Here is a 21956-nt window from a genome sequence, read left to right on the forward strand (position 1 = left end):
GAGAATTCAGAAGTAATGAGTGCCTGCACTGTGCAGAACACCGGGAGAGAAGCTTGAGACAGTGCTGCGGACTCTGGTGGTGATGTGCCGCTTCCGGAAGCTTTTTGAGTATGGGAAACTAGCTCTTGCATATTTGCTTGTAAGCAATCTGTTCTTAGATTCTTTATTTTATAAATAATAAACACCAAAGAAAAAGTAAAAATGAATCAAAGTCCTGATTGTTCTTTCCACCTTCCTGCTTTAGAAGTTATCAGTGTCTGGAGGGTCCACTCCAGGGAGGAAGCAGCAGGGGTGCAGGCAGTGTGGAGAAGGTGTGTCAGGCATCTCTCTGCAGGGCAGGCGGAGAAGGTTCAGGAGAGCAGCTGTGGCAGATGCCTTTCCTCACTCCCATTTCCCCCTTCCAGGCCCCCGGTGAGCAGAGCCCCACCTCAGCCGGAGAAACTTCAGACAAATAATGTCGGCAAGAAAAAGAGGCCCATAGAGGTGAGGAAAAAAAAAACAACCCTCCCTGATGTCAGTTCCTAGTTTAAAATGTAGCCAGAGTTGATTTCTGTTTCCCACTTGTAAAACACCCAAATCTTGTCATTCATTTTTATTCAGACGTTTTGAATGATATCTGTGTGTAAGAATCATGGACTTAGCTGTCAAACCTGACTTTGATTTGATAAGCTGTTTCCCTTAACTCTTTTTTCTTTTGTTTCTTTTGAATACTTTATTACAGTGTCCTAAACAAGTAAGGACAGAAAAATAACATGGAAATTGTCTGGGTTTTGTGATATTTTAAGAGAGGTCAAAGTGTGTAGCTTTTGTATAGTTTCAATAAATGTGCAAAACATGGTAAAAAAAATATCCAAATAATATTGCAAACATACATTATTTCTATGTAAGGGATACTTGCAAATAGCTTGAGCACTTTTCCCACTTTGTAGGGGAGTTAACGGTTCACAATACAGGTGTTGACCCCTGGCTACCACTTCTCATCTCCTTGTCATGTGTCTGCAAAATCCTCTTCCCCCAACTGAGGTCCTTTTCATGGCTGCCCATGGGCTAATAGCAGGGGCTGGGCATCAGAGAACTTCTAACATCAAATATCTGTGAATCGTCTGTGAATTATATCTAACCGTGGTTTGACTTGTAAATTAAAGATCAGACACATCTACCAACCCAGGAGTGTCTATCCCACTCAACATGTTCATTGTAGCTATTTACATCAATGACCTCCCAGAAACTTCTTCAAGGAAGTTCATCTACGCTGATGACATCTGCTGTGCAACTCAGGCATCCAAGTTCGACATCCTCGAGGAAACACTCACGAAAGACATGTCTCTGATATCTGATTACTGTAAAAAATGGCGACTAATCCCTAGCACTGCAAAAACGGTATCATCTGTTTTCCATCTATACCATGCCTCGGCCTCGGCCTCGCGTGAGCTTAATGTGCAGCTTGGCGATACGAGAATCCGGCATGAAGCCCAGCCAGTCTATCTTGGCGTTACTCTCGATCGCACTCTGTCATTTCACGAACATCTCATAAAAACTGCAGCAAAGGTGGGCGCGAGGAATCACATCATTGCAAGACTGGCCAGCTCCTCATGGGGCGCGAGCGCTTCCACACTATGATCATCCTCTCTGGCATTATGCTATTCCACTGCAGAATACTGTGTCCCAGGATGGTTCCGTAGCCCCCATGTCCACTTGGTCGATTCCAAATGATATTCCTCCATGAGGATCATTTCTGGAACCATCCGTTCCACCCCGGTTCCATGGCTGCCAGTTCTTAGCAACATCGCCCCGCCAGATATTCGTCGGGATGCGGCATCATCTAAGTTCATTTCCCACGTCTACGCTCGACCGGACCTGCCAATATACGCGGATATCTTCGCCCACCCTGTCCAAGGCTTGACGTCTCGTCACCCAATCTGGTCCCCTACGCCTACACTGAACTTCTCTGTTCCAGTCTCTTGGAAACAGAGCTGGCAGTCAGCTGAGGTCAAGAACAAACACCTCATCACAGACCCCTGCAAGCGTCAACCCGGCTTTGACCTAGCACGTTATGATCGGGCCCTCCTCAATCGCTATGGAACAGGCCATGGCCGGTGCGCCGCTATGTCCCATCGCTGGGGAGCCAGAGACGACCCGAACTGCCCCTGCGGCTCCAGACAGACTATGACCCACATAGTCAACGACTGCCACCTCTCCAGATTCAAAGGAGGTCTCGAAACTTTACATCAGGCTCAACCTGACGCTGTTGACTGGCTACGGAAGAAGGGCAAACGCTAGAAGAAGAAGAAGAATTGTAGCTATCACTGAAGGTTCTGCTTCTCTTCTCTCTTTGCTTCCAGCTAAAGAAAGCTTCCATAGTGATTCCTTTCAGAGGGAAATTTCTTCCAGGCATTTAATAATTTACCCAGTAACAGCATTAAAAAATTCTGTGCTACATGAGGTTGGAATCAAGTCATAAACTGGGGGCAAGTGGTTATCATGCTTCTTCCCCACCCCACCTCTCAGGGCTGCTGGGAGCGGGCACTTGCTCAGTTACAGAATCCTCTGCCGAGATTTCAACACCAGTCCTCAGAGGTGGCGTGCCTAGTTCTGCGCACTGTTGCCAACATACTATTTGGGTCTTTAAATTAAATCCTGGGGGGGGGGGGGTGGAGGAGATGGCATAGTGGTTATGCAAGCAGATTCTAATGCCTGAGGCTCCAAGGGCCTAGGTCCAGTCCCACACATGACCATAAGCCAGAGCTGAGTAGTGCTCTGAAAAGAAGAAAAAAAATAAATAAATCCTGTGGACATAATTTATCCCAAGTTGTTATGAAAATCATGTATTTTTTTTTTTAACCAGAGCACTGTTCAGCTCTGGTTTATGGTGGTGCAGGGGATTGAACCTGGGTCTTTGAAGACATAGGCATGAGAGTCTCTTTGCATAACCATTATGCTATCGCCCTGCCCCAAATCATGTAATTTTAATGAATACCATAAATTGAAATATCCCTACTCTGAACATGAGAGTTATTTCAGTGTTAAACACAGGAAAATGTAAGAATAAAATTATTAAATCAAAGGTAACGATCTTCCCTTTTCACAGCTTTATACAGGTTACAAAAAGAAGGAGCCCTAACAACCTGGGAAGAAGTATCTCTGATTTGACTTTGTGTTTAAGGTTTATACAATGTCAAAAATACAACTTCTGTTGTCACTGATTACAATTATGTCCTGGTGAAAAGTAAGACCTGAGGAATTGTGTTTGATCGTTGCTGCAGGACCTGGTCTTGGAGCTTGTGTTTGGCTATCGGGGCAGAGACTGTAGGAATAATGTTCACTATTTAAATGATGGCGACGATATAATTTATCACGCTGCATCCGTCGGCATTCTGTACAACGTCGTCACAGGTGGGAAACCCTACTTCTCTCTCCCTCACGTTTTTATTTTGCATCTCAACATCCTTTTGTTTTTTTATTGCCACCACAGCTGTCGCTGGGGGCGGGGGTTGGTGCCAGTACTACAAATCCACTGCTCCTGGAGGCCGTTTTTCTGATAGGACAGAGAGAAATTGAGAGGAGAGGGGGAGATAGAGTGGGACAGAGACAGAGAGACCCCTGCAGCCCTGCTGCACTACTCACAAAGCTTTCCCCCTGCAGGTGGGGACTGGGGCTTGAACCTGGGTCCTTGCTCAGTGTAACATGTGCACTTAGCCAGGTGTGCCAGCACCTGCATCCCCATATGTTTTTCCTTCTCTGTTTCTCTCTCCCTCTCTCTCTCCCGTCTGAAAATGTTATCCTGGAGCAGAGAAGTCCTAGCAATGTCAAAAGAGCTGTGACTTATTTGTACATCTTTATAATAATATGCACACATGACTTACAGTATGTAGTGGGTAGGAAATTAGGCCACACGGTATCCGGTACCCCGGGTAAGTATACTTGGCTACTATGTCTGTCAAGATATTCAGCCTCATTCTCAAATTCTTGTTTATAGGGACGCAGAGTTTTTATCAGGAGCACAGTGATGACATCCTGTGCCTCACTGTCAACCAGCACCCCAGGTTTAGCAACGTGGTGGCGACTGGCCAAGTAGGTATGTTTCTGTATTTTAAAAGAGAAGCAATTGTAAAGTATATAGAAATTTTCTGTGTCCTGGGGGGAGGAATGAAGAATATATTTTGTGTATCATTCTTAGCTTATCACTGACATCCAGTGAGCTTCCTCTCACTTTGGTCATCTGAACTGGTTCAGACAGTTCAGAATAAAGAATGAATTTATTTTATGATGGTTGCGATAGTTGGAGTCAATCCCTTAGCATAAATGTTTGATCAAAGAGGTTTAGCTTAACATCGTATAGAGCAGAAACGGCAAATTTGAAGCAAAGTGACCAGTAAGGTGAATTTGCTCCAGCAGGGGTAAAACTAGAAGGGAGCCAGAGAAGCCTGGGCTAAGCACACGCATCACAGTGCGTAAGGACCTGTGTTCAAGCCTCTGCTCCCCACCTGCAGGGGGGAGGCTCAGAAGTGGTGAGACAGAGTCGCGGGTGTCTCTTTTTCTCTCTGCTCTATCTCCCCCTCTCTCTCAACTTCTCTGTCTATATAAAAAAAAAGGGGGGGAGAAAGGAAGGAAGGAAGAATGAGGGAAGGGAAAAGAAGGAAAGGAAAGGAAAGGAAAGGAAAGGAAAGGAAAGGAAAGGAAAGGAAAGGAAAGGGAAGGGAAGGGAAGGGAAGGGAAGGGAAGGGAAGGGAAGGGAAGGGAAGGGAAGGGAAGGGAAGGAAAGGAAAGGAAAGGAAAGGAAAGGAAAGGAAAGGAAAGGAAAGGAAAGGAAAGGAAAGGAAAGGGAAGGAGGGAAGAGGGAAGGAGAGGGGAGGAAGGGAGTGAAAGAAGCCAAGTCTGTTCCCATGCTGGTCAATCCCTTCTGCTTTTTTTCCTGGGCATTTACTAATCTACCTTTTTTTTTTAATTGTGTGTTTTACTATCATCCTTTACTTTTATATAAATCCTAAACTAAGGTCCTAGTGCCATGATCAAAATGAGTTCATGAGAGCAGATCTACAGGGAATGTCAGTGGAGGCTGCAGAGCATGTGCTGTAGGCCTGCTCAGGTCGGCCTGCTGCACACACAGCTTAGCATAACTCGTCAGCATGACTGAGATCATTGAGGTCGTTGGGTTTCATGGGCCTTCATTGCAAATCTAGCTTTCCAGGTGGGTTTTTTTTTTTTTCAATTTTTATTATTTATTATTATTATTTTTATTCATTCCCTTTTGTTGCCCTTGTTGTTTTACTGTTGTAGTCATTATTGTTGTTGTTATTGATGTCCTCATTGTTGGATAGGACAGAGAGAAATGGAGAGAGGAGGGGAAGACAGAGAGGGGGAGGGAAAGACAGACAGACACCTGCAGACCTGCTTCACTGCTTGTGAAGAGACTCCCCTGCAGGTGGGGAGCTGGGGGCTTGAACTGGGATCCTTACTCTGGTTCTTGCGCTTTGCACCACCTGCGCTTAACCCGCTGCGCTACCGCCCGGCTCCTGGTGGTTTTTTTTTTCCCTAGGGTTATCAATGGGCTCAGTGACAGCACTGCAAATCGAGTGCTCCTGGCGGCCATTTTTTCCATTTTATTGGATAGGAACAGAGAGAAATGGAGAGAGGAAGGGGAGATAGTGAGGGAGAGAGACAGACACCTGTAGCCTGCTTTACCGCTTCACCGCTTGTGAGGTTTCCTCCCCTGCAGGTGGGGAGCCGGGGCTCCAGCCCGGGTCCTTGCACTTAGTACTATGTGCACCTAATTGGGCGCACCACCACCTGGCCCTCCCAGTGCCTTTTTAAAAAAGAATAAGTGACATGTGCTTTTAATATTTTCATTTTCATACAAGTGCAAATCAGTCAGTTAAGAACTTTCACTCTGAATTTCTTGGTTCTTACAGGTATATTACAAGGGCGTAGTACACTTACTAGAATTCCAGAAGATATGCCTCTTTCATTTTTAACTTTGCTCATTATCAGCACCCCCCCAATAGAACATTTAAATTATTTTTTAATTTATTTTATTTTATATATATATATATATAATATTCTCTTTTGTTGCCCTTGTTTTTCATTGTTGTTGTAGTTATTGTTGTTGTTATTATTGATGTCATCATTGTTGGATAGGACAGAGAGAAATGGAGAGAGGAGGGGGAGACAGAGAGGGGGAGAGAAAGACAGACACCGGCAGACCTGCTTCACCACCTATGAAGCGACTCCCCTGCAGGTGGGGAGCCGGGGGCTCAAACCCGGATCCTTATGCCTGTCTTTGGGCTTTGCGCCACCTGCACTTAACCCGCTGTGCTACCGCCCGACTCCCAGAACATTTTAATTCTACAGACATGATGGTTGGGCTGGAAGATAGCTCACCAGCTAGACCTACACTTCACACTGCACAGGGCCCAGGCTTCAAGCCCCTGTACCACAAGGGAGTCACCGACAGCAGGAAGGCACTGTGACCAACAGAACAGGCCTTTGCTCCTTCCTCTGTCTCTATCTGAAATTAAAACGAAAAGAAGATTCGAGTGGTAGTAGTGCAGTCACTCCGGTGCAGAGCCCAAGCAAAAAAAAAAAAAAAAACAGTCGTGGTCACAAGTCAGTGAAACATTCCTTGTTCTGTTCATTGCGCGATGACTGATTATCTCCCCATCACTCTCCTTCCAAGTCAAAGTCCAGGCAGTGCAGAGGTGACTTGTAGACTATAAACTTGACCTCTTACTTTCCCTCCTGTGTTTTCTCCCCCAAATAAAAAAATTTTACTGATGGTTAGTTGATAGGTAGATTCAACAGGGGAGCCAAGAGTGAAGAAGGATAGATTTTTTTCCCTGAGCCAAAAAAAAAAAAGAACTGAACCAATAATTTGCTTGCAAGCCTGTTTAATACCCACAAAATATAAATGTCAAGGGGGAGTCGGGCAGTAGCGCAGCGGGTTAAACGCATGTGGCACAAAGTGCAAGGGCCGGCATAAGGATCCCAGTTCGAGCCCCTGGCTCCCCACCTGCAGCGGAGTCACTTCACAGGCGGTGAAGCAGGTCTGCAGGTGTCTGTCTTTCTCTCCCCCTCTGTCTTCCCCTCCTCTCTCCATTTCTCTCTGTTCTATCCAACAACAACGACATCAATAACCACAACAATAATAACTACAGCAATAATAAAAAACAAGGGCAATAAAAGAGAAAATAGATAAATAAAAATATTTTTAAAATACATATATATATATGTCTACAGTGTTTTCAGTTCTCTTTGTTAAAAATGGTATATGTCACAAAACGATGGGAATTTTTATCCAGTTTACTTTTTAGTTTACCCAGTTTAGTTTATCCAGTTTAGTTCACCAAGTTTAGTTTACCTAGTTTAGTTTATCCAGTTTAGTTTATCCAGTTACATTTTTTTTTTTCTTGATTAGACTCTTGGAATCTCAGAACAAAGGTCTGATTGTATCTGGTTTGTCATGAGATGCTTGAATCTCTTCTCAGAACATCTCTGATTAAAGTTGATTCCATCCCTACTTAGCCATTCACGAAGTATTAGGAAGCTCTGTTATAAAGTGCTTCTCCACACTGAACAGAAGTCTGTCACTTTTTAATGACAACTCACTGGCCCTTGTTTCTGGGACACACAGAACAGTCACCTATTCCTATGACATTATTTCTCAGTATTTTGAAGCAACTGGCACCCATGCATCTCACTGAATTCTTCTCTTTCCCAAAGCCCAGTTGGGACGTCTTCTGACTGCAGGAATAGGATTGTTTTCAACAGAGGAATTTGCCTGGGTGTCTAAAGCCCCAGGGCTCTCCGGCAGCTGGTTCTAAACCTGTGCCTGCTTGAAACCCTCTCTGAATCTGTTTCCTTTGGGGGGGGGGGGAGTGGGTTGGGCGGTGATTATGGAATTGGATGAGCAGGTGGGATGAATACACGTATGCTCCTGTCCTGAAAGTCATTATCCCTAGAGAAGATGTTTAATTAATAAAACTAAAAAGAGTTCATTGGTAGCCTACATTAAGAACTTTTTCATTGGGGGCTGGGCAGTAATGCAGCGGGTTAAGCGCAAATGTCACGAAGCTTAAGAACCCATGCAAGGATCCCGGTTCGAGTCCCCGGCTCCTCAGCTGCAGGGGGGTCGCTTTACAAGTGGTGAAGCAGGTCTGCAGGTGTCTGTCTTTCTCTCCCCCTTTGTCTTCCCGTCCTCTCTCCATTTCTCTCTGTCCTATCCAACAACAATTACAGCATAACGACAATAAACAACAAGGGCAACAAAAGGGAGAAAAATGGCCTCCAGGAGCAGTGCATTCACAGTGCAGGCACCGAGCCCAGCAATAACCCTGAAGGCAATTAAATTAAATTAAGAACTTTTGCATGCTTGAGGTTAAGGGAACTTTTACCACTGTTTCTGTCAGAACCCTCAGATATACTCTTCCACACACAGTCATGATACATTAGATCTGGTAACAGGGCATTTGGGGAGCCTGAGTATCACCAATTCAAACCCTTTGATATTATTTTAATTGCTATTCAAAAATGTATGTCCCATGTGAAATACAAAACTTGTGTTCAAAGATTTAGAGGTCACATTCAAATGCTGTAAATACATGTCTGAATTACATGAGGGCCTGCAGTCACCGCTGACTCCTTTTAATTCCATAATTTTGCATATAACACCATTATTGAAATTACTTCAGAGTCATTTTTTATAACTGAGCCGTTCCAAACTTAACTCATGTTACCTGTGGATAATCGTTTTACCTGCTGACTTTCTGTTATAGGGGACTCGTCAGACATGTCAGGTAAGACGCACGAATCACTTTCTCTGCTTAGCACTGCCTGTCCAGGTTGCTATTGTAATAAGATACTTGAGCCTCTCTTAAATGAATAATGCAAATATCGTGATACTGAATTCAGTCTGAAACAGTCACAGCTGTCAATGAGTAATATTCTTGATGTTTTTGTGTGTCCAGCACTGCTGTAAGCCTATGTGAGTAATTTATTTAGAATCACCCGCAAACACTCTTGGTGGGAGGCCTTGACTTGTCAGTATCACACAGCTGGTAAGAATGGAGTTTGGAGTGAAAATGTAATCTAGTGGGGCCAGGTAGAGGCGCACCTGATTGAGCACACATGTTACCATGAACAAGGGCCCAGGTTCGAGCCCCCAGTCCCCACCTGCAGGGGGAAAGCTTTGCAATTAGTGAAGCAGGGCTGCAGGTGTCTCTCTGTCTCCCTCCCCCTCTGTCTCCCCCTACCTTCTGTTGTGCGATAATCCTGGAGGCAAAAAGAAAGAGAGAGAAAGAAAGAGAGAAAAAGAGAGAGAGAGAGAGAAAGAAAGAAAGGAAAGAAAGAAAGGCCTTGAGAATTTTCAGTTATTTTAATCTTTAAAATACTATCATTGAGGCAAACACAGTCTGACTGCATCCACAGCTCCATCCTCGCCGGATGCTTAAAGACATAAACTCTTCATCTCAGCTCCAGACCATCTCTCTGGATTTTTTTCTGTGTATTTTTTTCTGACCTCAAAGTGATTTAATGTTCTCAAGACTACTGGATGTTCAGATGCTTACTGGAACTCTCTGTGCTTTGTGGCATATTGAATTTGGAGGCGATCCTAAGCAAAGTGGTGTTCTGCTGTCTCTCTCATAAAAGAACAGATACACACACACCTACAGACACACAACACTCATGGACAGACACACACCCACGGACAGACACCCCTGAACAGACAACCACGGACACACAATAGACGCACACCCACAGACAGATACCCACAGACAGACACACACCCACAGACAGACACCCCTGGACAGACAACCACAGACACATCAACACCACAGACAGACACCCACAGATGCACACCCACAGACAGACTGATAGAGACAGAGAGAAATTGAGAGGGGAGGGGGAGATAGGGAGAAAGATAGACACCTGCAGCCCTATTTCACCACTCGTGAAGCTTTCCCCCTGCAGGTAGGAACCAGGGGCTTGAACCTGGTTCCTTGAGCGCTGTAATGTGTGTGCTTAACCGGGTGCACCACCAGCTGGCCCCTGAAATTTTCTTTTGCCATCTCTTCAGTAGCTATTGCCTTTCTCAACTTGTGTCTGATTTTTTAATCTCTCCATATATGGAGTGCACCCTGGTATTTAATTATTATGTAATTATATAATTTCTCCACATGATTATATAAAGATCTATCATGTATCTTTTAACGTAAATTATTTCGGGAAGTTGTCTCAAGTTGTGACTGTCTGATTTGCTTATCTAAATGCTACTTTCTCAAGAATGCAATTTTTACTGGGCCTCAGGTCTTCTGTGTCATTGACTTTCTTTTCCCTTCTTTTTTCTCTCCAAGACATAGTCTTAGTTTTAAGCTATTTCTAAAGTTAAGAACAAAGTCAATTACATTTTCCCCATGTTTCAGAGATGAAGTTTAGAAGTGGAAACAGTTGCAGGGCCAGGTGGGTGGCACACCTGGTTGAGCACACATATTATAACACGCAAGGACCAAGTTCAAGCTCCCCGTTCTCCACCTACAGGGGGAGCTTCATGAGTGGTGAAGCAGCACTGCAGGTGTCTCTCTGTCTGTCTTCCTCTCTGTCTCCCTGTTCCTCTCAATTTTTCTCTGTCTCTATGCGATAAATAAAAAAAAAAAAGATAAAAAGAAGTGGGAACAATTGCCATCCTCGATTTGCAACTTAGAGTTTCATCTTTTCTCAGCTACCGCTCCATGTATCCACATCTGGGATGCGATCACCAAGCAGACTCTGTCTGTGCTGAGATGCTACCACTCCAAGGGCGTGTGCTCAGTCAGCTTCAGTGCCACTGGGAGACTCCTGCTGTCTGTGGGTCTAGACCCAGAGCACACTGTCACCATCTGGAGATGGCAGGAAGGTAGGGTCCTTCGGGAGTCTGTGTTTCATATTTACCTTACCTTGGGGGCTGAAACTACAGTCACACACAACACAAATTATATAGTTGATGTTGGGAGCTGGGAAAATAACATATTTGTTCTGCAAAAAGATTTTCATGCCTAAGGCACCAAGGGTCCCAGCTTCAGTCCCCAGCACCACCATAAGCCAAGAGCTGAACAGTGCTCTGGGAAAAAAATTAAAATATATAAATAAAGAGAGGGTCAGGCGGTAGCGCAGCAGGTTAAGTGCATGTGGCGCAAAGCACAAGGACCGGTGTAAGGACGCTGGTTCGAGCCCCCAGCTCCCCACCTGCAGGGGAGTCGTTTCACTGGCGGTGAAGCAGGTCTGCAGGTGTCTTTCTCTCCCCCTCTGTCTTCCCCTCCTTTCTTGATTTCTCTCTGTCCTATCCAACAACGAACAAGATCAACAATAACAATAATAACCACAACAAGGCTACAACAACAAAAGGGGGGGAAGTGGCCTCCAGGAGCAGTGGGTTCATGGTGCAGGCACCGAGCCCCAGCAATAACCCTGAAGGCAAAATATATATACACACATATATATATATATACACACACATATATATAAAGTTTAAATAAATTAAACACATATATATATCAAGATAAGTAGTCGCTGTTACTGTAGATGTATTCCATTTGTAAAAACCTGGCGAAAGTGTAAACTCACAAAAATTAAATGAATATAGAGTCTTAAATACTATAACTACTCTTTCCTTCCAATAGGAAACTATATGTATCTTTGCTATCGAGTGTTTAACAGGTGGTAGAGGATCTTAAAAGTGAAACCCACTTTATTTTGAGTAATAATGGAAGATTCATACAGTACTATTTATGTGCTTAAAGCCACGCTTTGCGCACGTAGTATGAAAAGTTGATAGAACTGAATAGGGAAAGAAAAAGTTATGGTTTCTAAAATCTGAAATGGCCCTTAGATGATAATCAAGCTCTCCATAGACACAAATGTCACTGAGCCTCCAGAGCCTCCACGCAGAGCTCTGTGCCATGGGACCACTAGTAGTGTTTTAAGGAATGTAGCCCTCTCGCCTTACATGCATTTCTTAACTACATATTTTTAAAAATATTTTTATTATTTATTTGATAGAAACAGAAAAATCAAGAGGGGAGGGAGAAGATAGAAAGGGCAGAAAAAGAGAGACACCTGCAGCCCTGCTCCACTTCTCGCAAAGCTTCCAGTCCCTTAACTGTGCATTTTGAATAACTTGTGAGCCTTTGAAATTAGCATACCCCCGACAGTGACCTAAATAATTTCATTATGTCTTTTTATCAGGTGCCAAAATTGCCAGCAGAGCAGGTCACAACCAGCGTATTTTTGTGGCAGAATTCAGACCAGACTCAGATTCCCAGTTTGTCTCTGTGGGCGTGAAGCACGTGAAGTTCTGGACACTGGCAGGAAGGGCTCTTCTTAGCAAGAAAGGCCTGCTGAGCACGCTGGAAGACGCCCGGATGCAGACCATGCTGGCTGTTGCCTTTGGTGCAGTATGTCCCTTAAAACACCTGTGGTAGTATAGCTTTGAATCGTGTGCATTGCACTACATTGAATTCTCGACTTCGAATAGAGATGCCACACTGATATGGTTCATGTGACCCAGAAATCCACTAATTATTACAGTGTCCTAGTTATGCAACTATTTTGTCTTTCAAAATCTGATTATTTCAAAATGTAGGAGTAGGAAAAAGTTAAGAGGCTGGGGTAGTGGCGCATGTGGTTGAGCGCATCTGTTACAATGCATGAGGACCTGGATTCAAGCCCCCAGTCCCACCTGCAGGAGAAAGCTTCTCAAGTGGTGAAGCAGGGCTGCAGGTCTCTCCTCTCTCTCTGTCTCTCTTTCTCTCTCTCTCCCTCTCTGCCTCCCCTTCTCCTCTCTATTTCCCTATTCAATAAGTAAGTATAAAGGGAAAAAAAGGGTATTGGACACGGGGACTAATATTAGTTTGAGCTCAGATGAGATCTACTTTAAAAAAAAAAAAAGAAAGAAAGAAAGAAAGAAAGTTAATGAAGTAAAAGAATGGTAGCAAGTTACCATTCAGCAGTCTTCATTAATTTGCAGTTGTCACGCTGAGATCCTAACATCCTGTCTTCCTAGCAGTTCCTGGTACTGAAGTGTGTAAGGGGAGTGGGTGGGGTGTGGTTTTGAAGTGGTTAAATTAACGGGACACATGAGGTTGGGATTTCCTTTGCTACCATCACAACAAGCTACTTATTAGAGAGTTGAAGCTCAGAACCATTGCTTGTTCCTGATCATGCTTGATGTGTACATTTGAAGCAACTGTGTAGTCAGTGGGAAGGTTTTAGTATTTCATACTCAGGTAGGTTATGCTGAGTTTAAGATTTTGTTCAACGTCCTCTCTTGCTAGGAGATATGAGAGGAACAGCAGTGTAACAGCACTTTCCTTCCCGGAAGTATTTCCACTGTAACTGCAGATAAGATCTCAATTGAGCAGCGACCCTAGGTAGCAGATGCGGTGACTGTCGTCTGAATGCATAAACACTGACGGTTGGTTCCAGGGTGTAGTGAATGGTTGCAAGGAAGTTAAACACGGAAATTATCAAGCGCTCCAGAAAGACTAGAGAGAGACAGTGTATTTTTCTCTTTTTTTTTTTTTAAATATTTTATCTATTTATTCATGAAAGATAGTAGGAGAGAGAAAGAACCAGATATCACACTGGTACATGTGCTGCTAGGGATTGAACTCAGGACCTCATGCTTGAGAGTCCAATGCTTTATCCACTGTGCCACCTCCCGGACCACAGTGTATTTTTCTTATAACTCTAAGTCATCTTTCCCTGTTGGCTCTCTCCATAAATTGTTTGGGAATAAGGTCTTATGTGAGTTGCTTTAAGAGGGACTGGAGAGACTGACACCCTCACTCTACACAGGAAAATGCTGGTAGTCACAGAGGCTTGGAAGTTTGGCCCAGGGTTCTTGTAGCTGATAAGCCGCAGGTATAGAAGAGGAACAGGCCTGGCCAGCATGGGTGCTCTGAGCTCAGTCTCTCCAGACTTTCCTGTCAGAGCAGGCAAGACAGAGTCACAGAGAGGATAATGCATGTGTCTGAACTCTGCTTGGACTTTTGATGAGTTTGTCTCTCCCTCCCCCTTTTCAGAATAACTTGACGTTCACAGGTACCATCAGTGGAGACGTCTGTGTGTGGAGAGACCACATTCTGTGCAGAGTCGTGGCCAGAGCTCACAACGGGCCTGTGTTCACCATGTACACCACCCTGCGAGATGGCCTCATTGTCACTGGGGGCAAGGAAAGGCCGTGAGTCCCTCCTGTCCCTTCCTTGCAGTCAGTCAGGCTTGTCACCTGCAGACTGCATGCACTGTGGCTTGCTTCTGTGCAGGGAGTTGTTTTGTGTGTATTCTTTTTTTTTTTTTTTTTTTTGACACCTGCAGACCTGCTTCACTGACTGTGAATCGATTCACCTGTAGGTGGGGATCCAGGGGCTCAAACCGGGATCCTTACAATGGTCCTTGCACTTTGCGTCACGTGCGCTTAACCGCTGTGCTACCGCCCAACTCCTTGTGTGTGTTCTGTTGAAACGATTCCTGGCCTTAAATCACTTCTTCTTCTTCTTCTTCTTCTTCTTCTTCTTCTTCTTCTTCTTCTTCTTCTTCTTCTTCTTCTTCTTCTTCTTCTTCTTCTTCTTCTTCTTCTTCTTCTTCTTCTTCTTCTTCTTCTCCCTCCTCCTCCTCCTCCTCCTCCTCCTCCTCCTCCTCCTCCTTCTTCTTCTTCTTTTTTTTTTAAATAAATCCAGACTCCAATTGGATGGTAGTTTTCCTGAGGTATAGACAGGTAGCTGTCCTGCCAGGTAAGAAATGATTTTCTGGCTGCCTAGAAGCCTCAGAAAGTATTTGCCGAGTAACAGCAGCAGGTGACCTAAAGGGAGGCAGCCCTTGAGCCCAGGGTGCATCTTGATGGCCTGCTGTCTTCCTTTCTGGTAGAAGTCCGAGCTAAGGGGTTTAGTGCACACTGCTTCCATGGAGAAGGGAGTGTGGAAGCTGGAGGGCAGGTCTGCTTCACTTGCTTGTGCCTGAAACAAACTTACTACTAGCCAGACGTGTTTAGTACAAGTCCTCTGGAATCTGGAGAGAGGCCTTGTTCTCTGAGTGATTTTCAGATCTCCCGACAGTGAGCAGACACTGCTAACTGGTTCTCTGCCAGTGTCACACACCTGTTAATAGTGGACTGTGCTCGTGACTCAGAATAGAGTCTGCCACAGTGCAGCACTGAGGGCCGGGCGCGTGTGCACAGAGGAGCCCGCCTGCCCCTTTCAGATAAAGGAAGAGAGTGTGGGGGTGCGAAGGCATCTTCTGCAACAAGCACTTCACCTGTCATAGCAGGAGACAAAATACAGTTCTCAGTCTTCCCAAGTGAAATATCACAAAGAGACTGTGTCTTGTCTTCTGCACGTTGACACCGAGTTACGCAGACATCATCTAGTCTTCCATGTGCCTCTTTGATAGTTTTCTAAATGGATTCACTGGGGTATTTTAGTAATAATGGTGGAAAGGCGCTCCTCCGTTGACTAGTTAAAACACATTTATATAGCCTGGAAGGTGGTGCCGGGGAGAGTGTTGGCTTCTTTCTCCAGCATTGCACGTGCCAGAGCCATTGCTCTGCTCTCTCTCCTCTTTCTCATTCATCACTTCATCTTTTTTTTTATAAATGCATTTGCTAGCACGACATCTTTAATTCTGTCTTCTCTCCATTATCCTTTTAATACTTAAAAGCATTTCCTTCATCTGGGATCAGTGGGAGAGGAGACAAATGTGTGGGAGAGGGTTGTGAAGTGTGTTTTGGTAGAAAGCTGTTAAATTTGTTTCAACTCAGTGTTTGAGACAGGTAGGCCTTGTAGAAAGTTTAGAACAGCAAGAGGTTAGCTGTTGACTATCAGGACCTTCTTTGAGTATCGTTCATGATTTTGTCATACTTTTTTCTAATACCCAGTGAAACGTGCTGTTTTTTTTTTTTAAAACCAGATCAAAAGAAGGAGGAGCTGTCAAACTGTGGGACCAGGAGCTGAGACGATGCCGTGCCTTCAGGCTGGAGACGGGGCAGATCACAGACTGTGTTCGCTCTGTGTGCAGAGGCAAAGTGAGATGCACCTTGATTCACTTCAGTGCAGAAAACAGTGCCCATCCCTGGGACCCTCATCCTTGCAACTTGATGAAAAATGGTGGCTGTGCTGGTGGCCTCACCTGCTGGTCTCTGTGCATGAGACAGAGCGCATGAGACACAAAGCACATCTCCCTTCCGCGGGCTCTATTGAGTCTTCCAGGGCCAGAGAGAGAGCTCAACCTCAGGCTTGCAGGCCTGAGGCCCCAGAGACCACAGGTTCAACCCTGGCACCACCAGAGTTCTCATCCTTTCTGTCTTTCATGAGACAAGAAGTAAATCTTAAGGAAGCGTTAACATTTCCTTGAATCCGTGAGCTCGCTGATGGTAGACAGGATTGAACGTCCTTATCCGTTGACTCACTCTGATTAGAGTAGTTGCCTCCACTGTTTTAGGCACAGTTGCGAGGTCTGCCTGAGGAGCTCAGCAGACTCTCATGCCTGAGGCCAAGGTGGAGATCCCGCGCTCCATCCCCGGTACCTGAATCAGAACTGAGCAGTGTTCTGGTCTATCTTGCTCACTGATTAATGCAGGTAAACTTAGAATTTATATATTTTCAAAAATATCTAAGCAGGTATGCACTCAGATCAAGTGTATTTTAAACCAGGTATGCATTTTATATGGTCAGTGTATATGATGAACGTACTTCAATTTATACTTGATGATATCCATGATATCTCCCTACATCCCAGTGCACTTACACTTCTTACGAGATCTTCAGACTAAAGCATCATAACACCTCAGAGGTGTCTTCACATGCAACTCCGGTCACAGGAGTTGGGTGACTAGATGAGTCCAAAGCAGAAAGCCCTCTGGAAGTCGGTTGGGAGGATGTTTCTTTATAAGCCCAAATGTGCTATTCTATTAAATGGGTGGGTCTCACTTGTATTTCAGGGCAAAATACTAGTTGGGACAAGGAATGCAGAAATCATCGAAGTCGGAGAGAAAAATGCAGCATGCAGTATCTTAGTTAATGGCCATGTAGACGGGCCCATCTGGGGACTAGCCACACATCCTTCTAGGGATTTCTTCCTTTCGGCCGCAGAGGACGGGACAGTGAGACTCTGGGACATTGCCGATAAAGTAGGTAAAACAGTTCTTTGTAAGACGTTACCGCTTCAGACAAGTGTGAGCCCCAACTTGCTAAGAATGACCTAGAATCTAAGAAGTATGTTGAGGGCTGGGAGGCTCACTTTGCTGGTTATTTGCCGGGCTCCCGTGGGGGGCCTATCTCAGGTATAGACTCTCTGGCGCGACCGTTCCGGAGATGGGCACCAGCAAGAATATGGCCTGAGGCTACAGGGTGGGTACACTGGGGTCCCTTTTCCACCCGCAGCAAGAGATGAGACCAAAGATCACCCAGGAGACCATGGCTGCGGACAGTCCGTTTACTGAGCAGCAGAGCAGAGCTTTTAAAAGGTGGTAGGGGAAGCAGTTTGTTTAAACCTAGTATGGTTAAGGCCCCAGAGGTTAAGAAAGTGTTGTTTTAACTGGGCTGGCTTCACAGGCGGGTAACAGAGATGACCAGAGACATGCGGCTGGGCCGGGAAGCTGTATTTCTTTATTCACAAACAACGATTCATAAACTAACCCAAACTAATCACCAAAAGGAACTCTCCTGCATCCTTCTCACATGGCGGCGCCAAGAAGTCTCTAACTCTGGAACTCTATCGGGGTTCCTTGGGGCGGGGACCAGCGGGCCCGCGAAACTAGCAGGACTAAACCAATTTTCCTGGCAGGGGGAGAGCTAGACCAAACCAATGTGAAGCATACAACAAGAAAGGGCGAGGGTTTTTCCGGTAACCGCTGGGCGGGTGGTCTAGCTGTTCGGGGGCACGGAGAGAGAGAGGAGGGGGGCTCTCCGTGGGCAGGGGGCATTGAACCATATACGGTCAGAAGAACGGGAGACGGGGAAGAGGTGAGGGGGCTTCTAGTGGCTGAGTAAGCGGACTAACCGGTTTGATAAGAAGGACGTGAACCTCTGTGCTTAGAGAATGTGGGGCCCCTGCGGGGCAAGGGAGTCTGATGGGGGACAGAATCCTGTAAGCTGAGCACCCCCCCCCCCAGTCCACACCGTGCTCAGCCTCAGCCCCACAGTTCCCCACAGCTACTGAGCCACCGACCATGGGCTTAGAGGAGTTGTCGTTTTTCTTACAGAAGATGTTGAATAAAGTGAATTTGGGGCATGCCGCTCGTACTGTATGTTACAGTCCTGAGGGCAGCATGGTGGCTATCGGAATGAAAAACGGTGAATTCATCATCTTACTGGTGAGCTCGCTCAAAATATGGGGAAAGAGGAGAGACCGGCGGTGTGCGATCCATGACGTCAGGTCAGTAGCAGATGGGCTTTCTAGCGCGAACCTCACGGGCTCGGCTCACATCTGGGAAACCTGCCCTGCCCGCACGTTCAAAAGAGGCACTGGGTGCCCACAGCATGAACTGTGTGCCGTGTGCTGAGACGTGACTTCATGTGTTTACTTCTCCTGGCCAAAGTATACACCCTTCGGGCACCAGCCACGGGTCATGAAGTCACTTAAACCTGCCCTCAACCAGTTATCACTGAGAGCCTCTTCTTGCACACAAGCGACTGGTCTGCCCTAAGTTTGCTTTCTTCTCTGACAAAGGAACCCTGCCCCAGACCTTAGTATATGGAGGGCAGTGCCCCTAGCTGGGAGTCCTGGGACTCTCCTGATGAGTCCCCAAAGAATTGTGATCATCTTAGTAAATCATGTACCTCTGCGAGCATATAATTGCTGGTGGCCAGGAGACAGTTCAGCAGGCAGGGAGCATGCCCTCCTGGGTACAAGACTGTAGGTTTAAGTGCCAGCAGCACACGGTGATGCCCGCTGAGGAGCCCTGGGAAGCTGGCTGGAGCTCTGAGGACACTGCTCTCTGGGTGCCTCCCCCGCTTTTGCTCTCAAATGAAATTGTGACGCCCTCGAATGTGCACAGAGCCCTAAGGTACCGTATAAAAAATTCTTTTAAAAAACACATCTTTTAGTGTGAAAGAAAGAAACCAAAGCGCCCCTCCCCCCAGCTCTGGTTTCTAAGTGGTGCCAGGGGCTGACCCTGGGGGCTATGGGCCTCGGGCATGACAGGCCGGTGTATTACCACTGCTCGTCTTCCCAGCACAAATCACTTGTAAAGGACACAGAATTCATGACCTGTCTAAAATAAAATAGCGTGTTTTCTTATTTCATGTGGCAAAGACAAATAGACTCTCAATATACATAAAGTCATACCTAGCAGGTAAACCTATCTGAGCGTCGGTCACACATGTGCTAATTCCCTAGAGCTTAGAAGTGGGAGGGGGGGGTGTGGTCTGGGAGGTGGTGCACTGGACTCTCAAGTATGAGGTCCCGAGTTCAATCTCCAGCAACACATGTACCAGAGTGATGTCTGGTTCTTTTTCTCTCTGTCCTATCTTTTTCATGAATAGGTAAATTCTTTTATAAAAAAAATTATCTATTCCCTTTTGTTGCCCTTATTGTTTTATTGTTGTAGTAGTTGCTATTATTGATGTTGTTGTTGTTGGATAGGACAGAGAACTGGAGAGAGGAGGGGAAGACAGAGGGGGAGAGAAGGACAGACACCTGCAGACCCGCTTCACCGCTTGTGAAGCGACTCCCCTGCAGGCGGGGAGCCAGGAGCTTGAACCAAGATCCTTATGCCGGTCCTGCGCTTTGCGCCACGTGCACTTAACATGCGGCGCTATCATTTTTTTTAAAGGAGGGGATGGCATTAATAAACATTTATTCTGTTTCATATGATCTAAAACACCTTTCACCTGTCTTGCCCCATGTTCAGATTCAGTCCAGATTCGCGGTTCCTGGCAGTGGGTTCCAGTGAGAACTCAGTGGATTTTTATGACCTGACATTGGGCCCAACACTTAACAGAATCAGCTACTGCAAAGACATTTCAGGCTTTGTTCTTCAGATGGACTTCTCTGCAGACAGCAGGCACCTCCAGGTAAAGTTCCACTGCTTCACATCGGTTGGCTCAGAAGAGTTCTGCCCTTCCCTTCTGTGGCAGTAGAAACGCCTGCACGCAGGGCTTTTAGCCCTTTCCCTTAACTTGCCGTGTGCTGTTTCTGCTTTGATTCTTCCGATATTTTATCATTAGTCCCTTCTGCCACTTTTTCTAACAGACGTTCACAGCCATCTCTGGCCCTTTTGTTGTTGCAAGTATTAATCTAGTAGGTCTCTGAGGAGTTTGCCCCTAAGGGAATTCTTGCCCCCTCTCAACACCGCAGGTCTCCACCGGCTGCTATAAGCGGCACGTCTATGAAGTGCCTTCCGGAAAACCCCTTATGGATCAGGCCACCATTGACAGGATCACTTGGGCTACGTGGACGAGGTAAACGTGTCTCCTAGTCAAATGGGAAGAAAGTCAGTGAGGGAAATCCTACTTCTAAACAGAGCCACTTTACTAGGGACTGGTAATGGAGGTTTTTAAGTTTGCCAAGTTGCCTGTCTTGACTTCTTCCTAAGAAGACTTATATGCTCATGTTGGAGCCACCCTGAATGAAGTATCTCCATGCTTCATCCTCTTCTTTTAAGAAACCCAAGTGGGAGTCGGGCGGTAGCGCAGCGGGTTAAGTGTACATGGCGCAAAGCACAAGGACCGGTGTAAGGATCCCCGTTCGAGCCCCCGGCTTCCCACCTGCAGGGGGGTCGCTTCGCAAGCAGTGAAGCGGGTCTGCAGGTGTCTGTCTCTCTCTCCTCCTTTCTGTCTCCCCTCCTCTCTCCATTTCTCTCTGTCCTATAACAACCACAACAAGGGCAATAAAATGGGAAAAATAGCCTCCAGGAGCAGTGGATTTATAGTGCTGGCACCAAGCCCCAGTGATAACGCTGGAGGCAAAAAAAGGGAAAAAAAAATGATACAACTTTAGTAAGGGGTTAGACTCTGCTGAAATTCAGGCTTCCAGACCCCTTCTTGCAGAGCCTGTATAAGACAACTAGGTGCTTAGAGGTGAATTACTCCGAAGCAGTTTGCCTTGGAATCTTCTCTCCTTCCCTCCAGCATCTTAGGAGATGAGGTTCTGGGGATCTGGTCCCGACACACCGATAGAGCTGACGTCACCTGTGCCTGTGTGTCCCACTCGGGAATCAGCCTCGTAACAGGAGATGACTTTGGCCTGGTTAAGTTATTTGACTTTCCCTGTCCTGAGAAATTTGTAAGTCTGTGTTTAGTATTTCTCTTTTCTTCTTAAAAAGGCAATTTAGGGTCAGAAAAATAGCTCGTTGAGTCAGGTGTCCACTTTACCGTGCTCCCCCTCCCCAGGCTTCTGTCCCATACACCCTGGGCGGGGGCGGGGGTGTGGTGCCATGGGAACAGAGTAAGTGCCAGTGCTGTGATGTCTCTGTGTGAGTCAGTAAGTGAAAAAAATACATATGCCCAGTGCCGTGGGACTGCGCCTGCCCCAAGTCCTCGCTCCCCCAAAAGAAGGCTGATTGGGACATACTCAGAGCACCTAGCGGACGGGTCTTCCTCTAAATGATCTAGAGCTCCATGGTGCAAAATAGTCTTTCGTTCAGCTGGAGAGAAAATATTGTCCTTTTTAGGCAGGTTCTTGTTGCAAGGCTGCCTACAGAGTGAAAACTGGACTGTCTAGGCTCATGTTGTCAGTGGCAAAAACCTCCTTTATGGCTAGATAGTATTCCTGGCCGTGGATGTATTTCTCCACCCACCCCCCCACCTGCCCTTCAGTTTGCTCCTCCACATAACTACGCACCTACAGTGCTATTGTCTGAAAAACAGTGTCCCTGTGTTTTTCCCTAAACTTTAATCTAGAACTTAGAAATAAAAAGTATTAGAAATAGTTTTACCATAGCATCACCATCTCTTTCATACCTAGTCACTAGATGAGCCTAGTATTGAGCTGTC

The 21956-nt window shown here is 45.9% G+C and overlaps 1 protein-coding gene across 3 annotated transcripts in view; it reads left to right on the plus strand.

Moving 5' to 3' along the window:
• EML5 (EMAP like 5) overlaps nt 1-21956 on the plus strand; it is a 112049-nt gene that overhangs the window by 85908 nt on the left and 4185 nt on the right. Inside the window, exons 28-40 of one of the 3 annotated variants that reach the window (XM_060181217.1) lie at nt 405-483; nt 3264-3393; nt 3977-4075; nt 8769-8789; nt 10712-10885; nt 12214-12422; nt 14052-14209; nt 15931-16045; nt 16961-17149; nt 18224-18396; nt 19874-20036; nt 20320-20423; nt 21093-21246. In XM_060181217.1, the coding sequence (XP_060037200.1) occupies nt 405-483; nt 3264-3393; nt 3977-4075; nt 8769-8789; nt 10712-10885; nt 12214-12422; nt 14052-14209; nt 15931-16045; nt 16961-17149; nt 18224-18396; nt 19874-20036; nt 20320-20423; nt 21093-21246 (1768 nt within the window). Of the gene's footprint in view, nt 1-404; nt 484-3088; nt 3107-3263; nt 3394-3976; nt 4612-8768; nt 8790-10711; nt 10886-12213; nt 12423-14051; nt 14210-15930; nt 16046-16960; nt 17150-18223; nt 18397-19873; nt 20037-20319; nt 20424-21092; nt 21247-21956 lie in introns of those variants that run through there. The other 2 variants (XM_060181216.1, XR_009547245.1) reach the window with 2 other exon arrangements.

The sequence above is a fragment of the Erinaceus europaeus genome, chromosome 22 (assembly GCF_950295315.1).
Source record: "Erinaceus europaeus chromosome 22, mEriEur2.1, whole genome shotgun sequence".
Lineage (NCBI taxonomy): Eukaryota > Metazoa > Chordata > Mammalia > Eulipotyphla > Erinaceidae > Erinaceus > Erinaceus europaeus.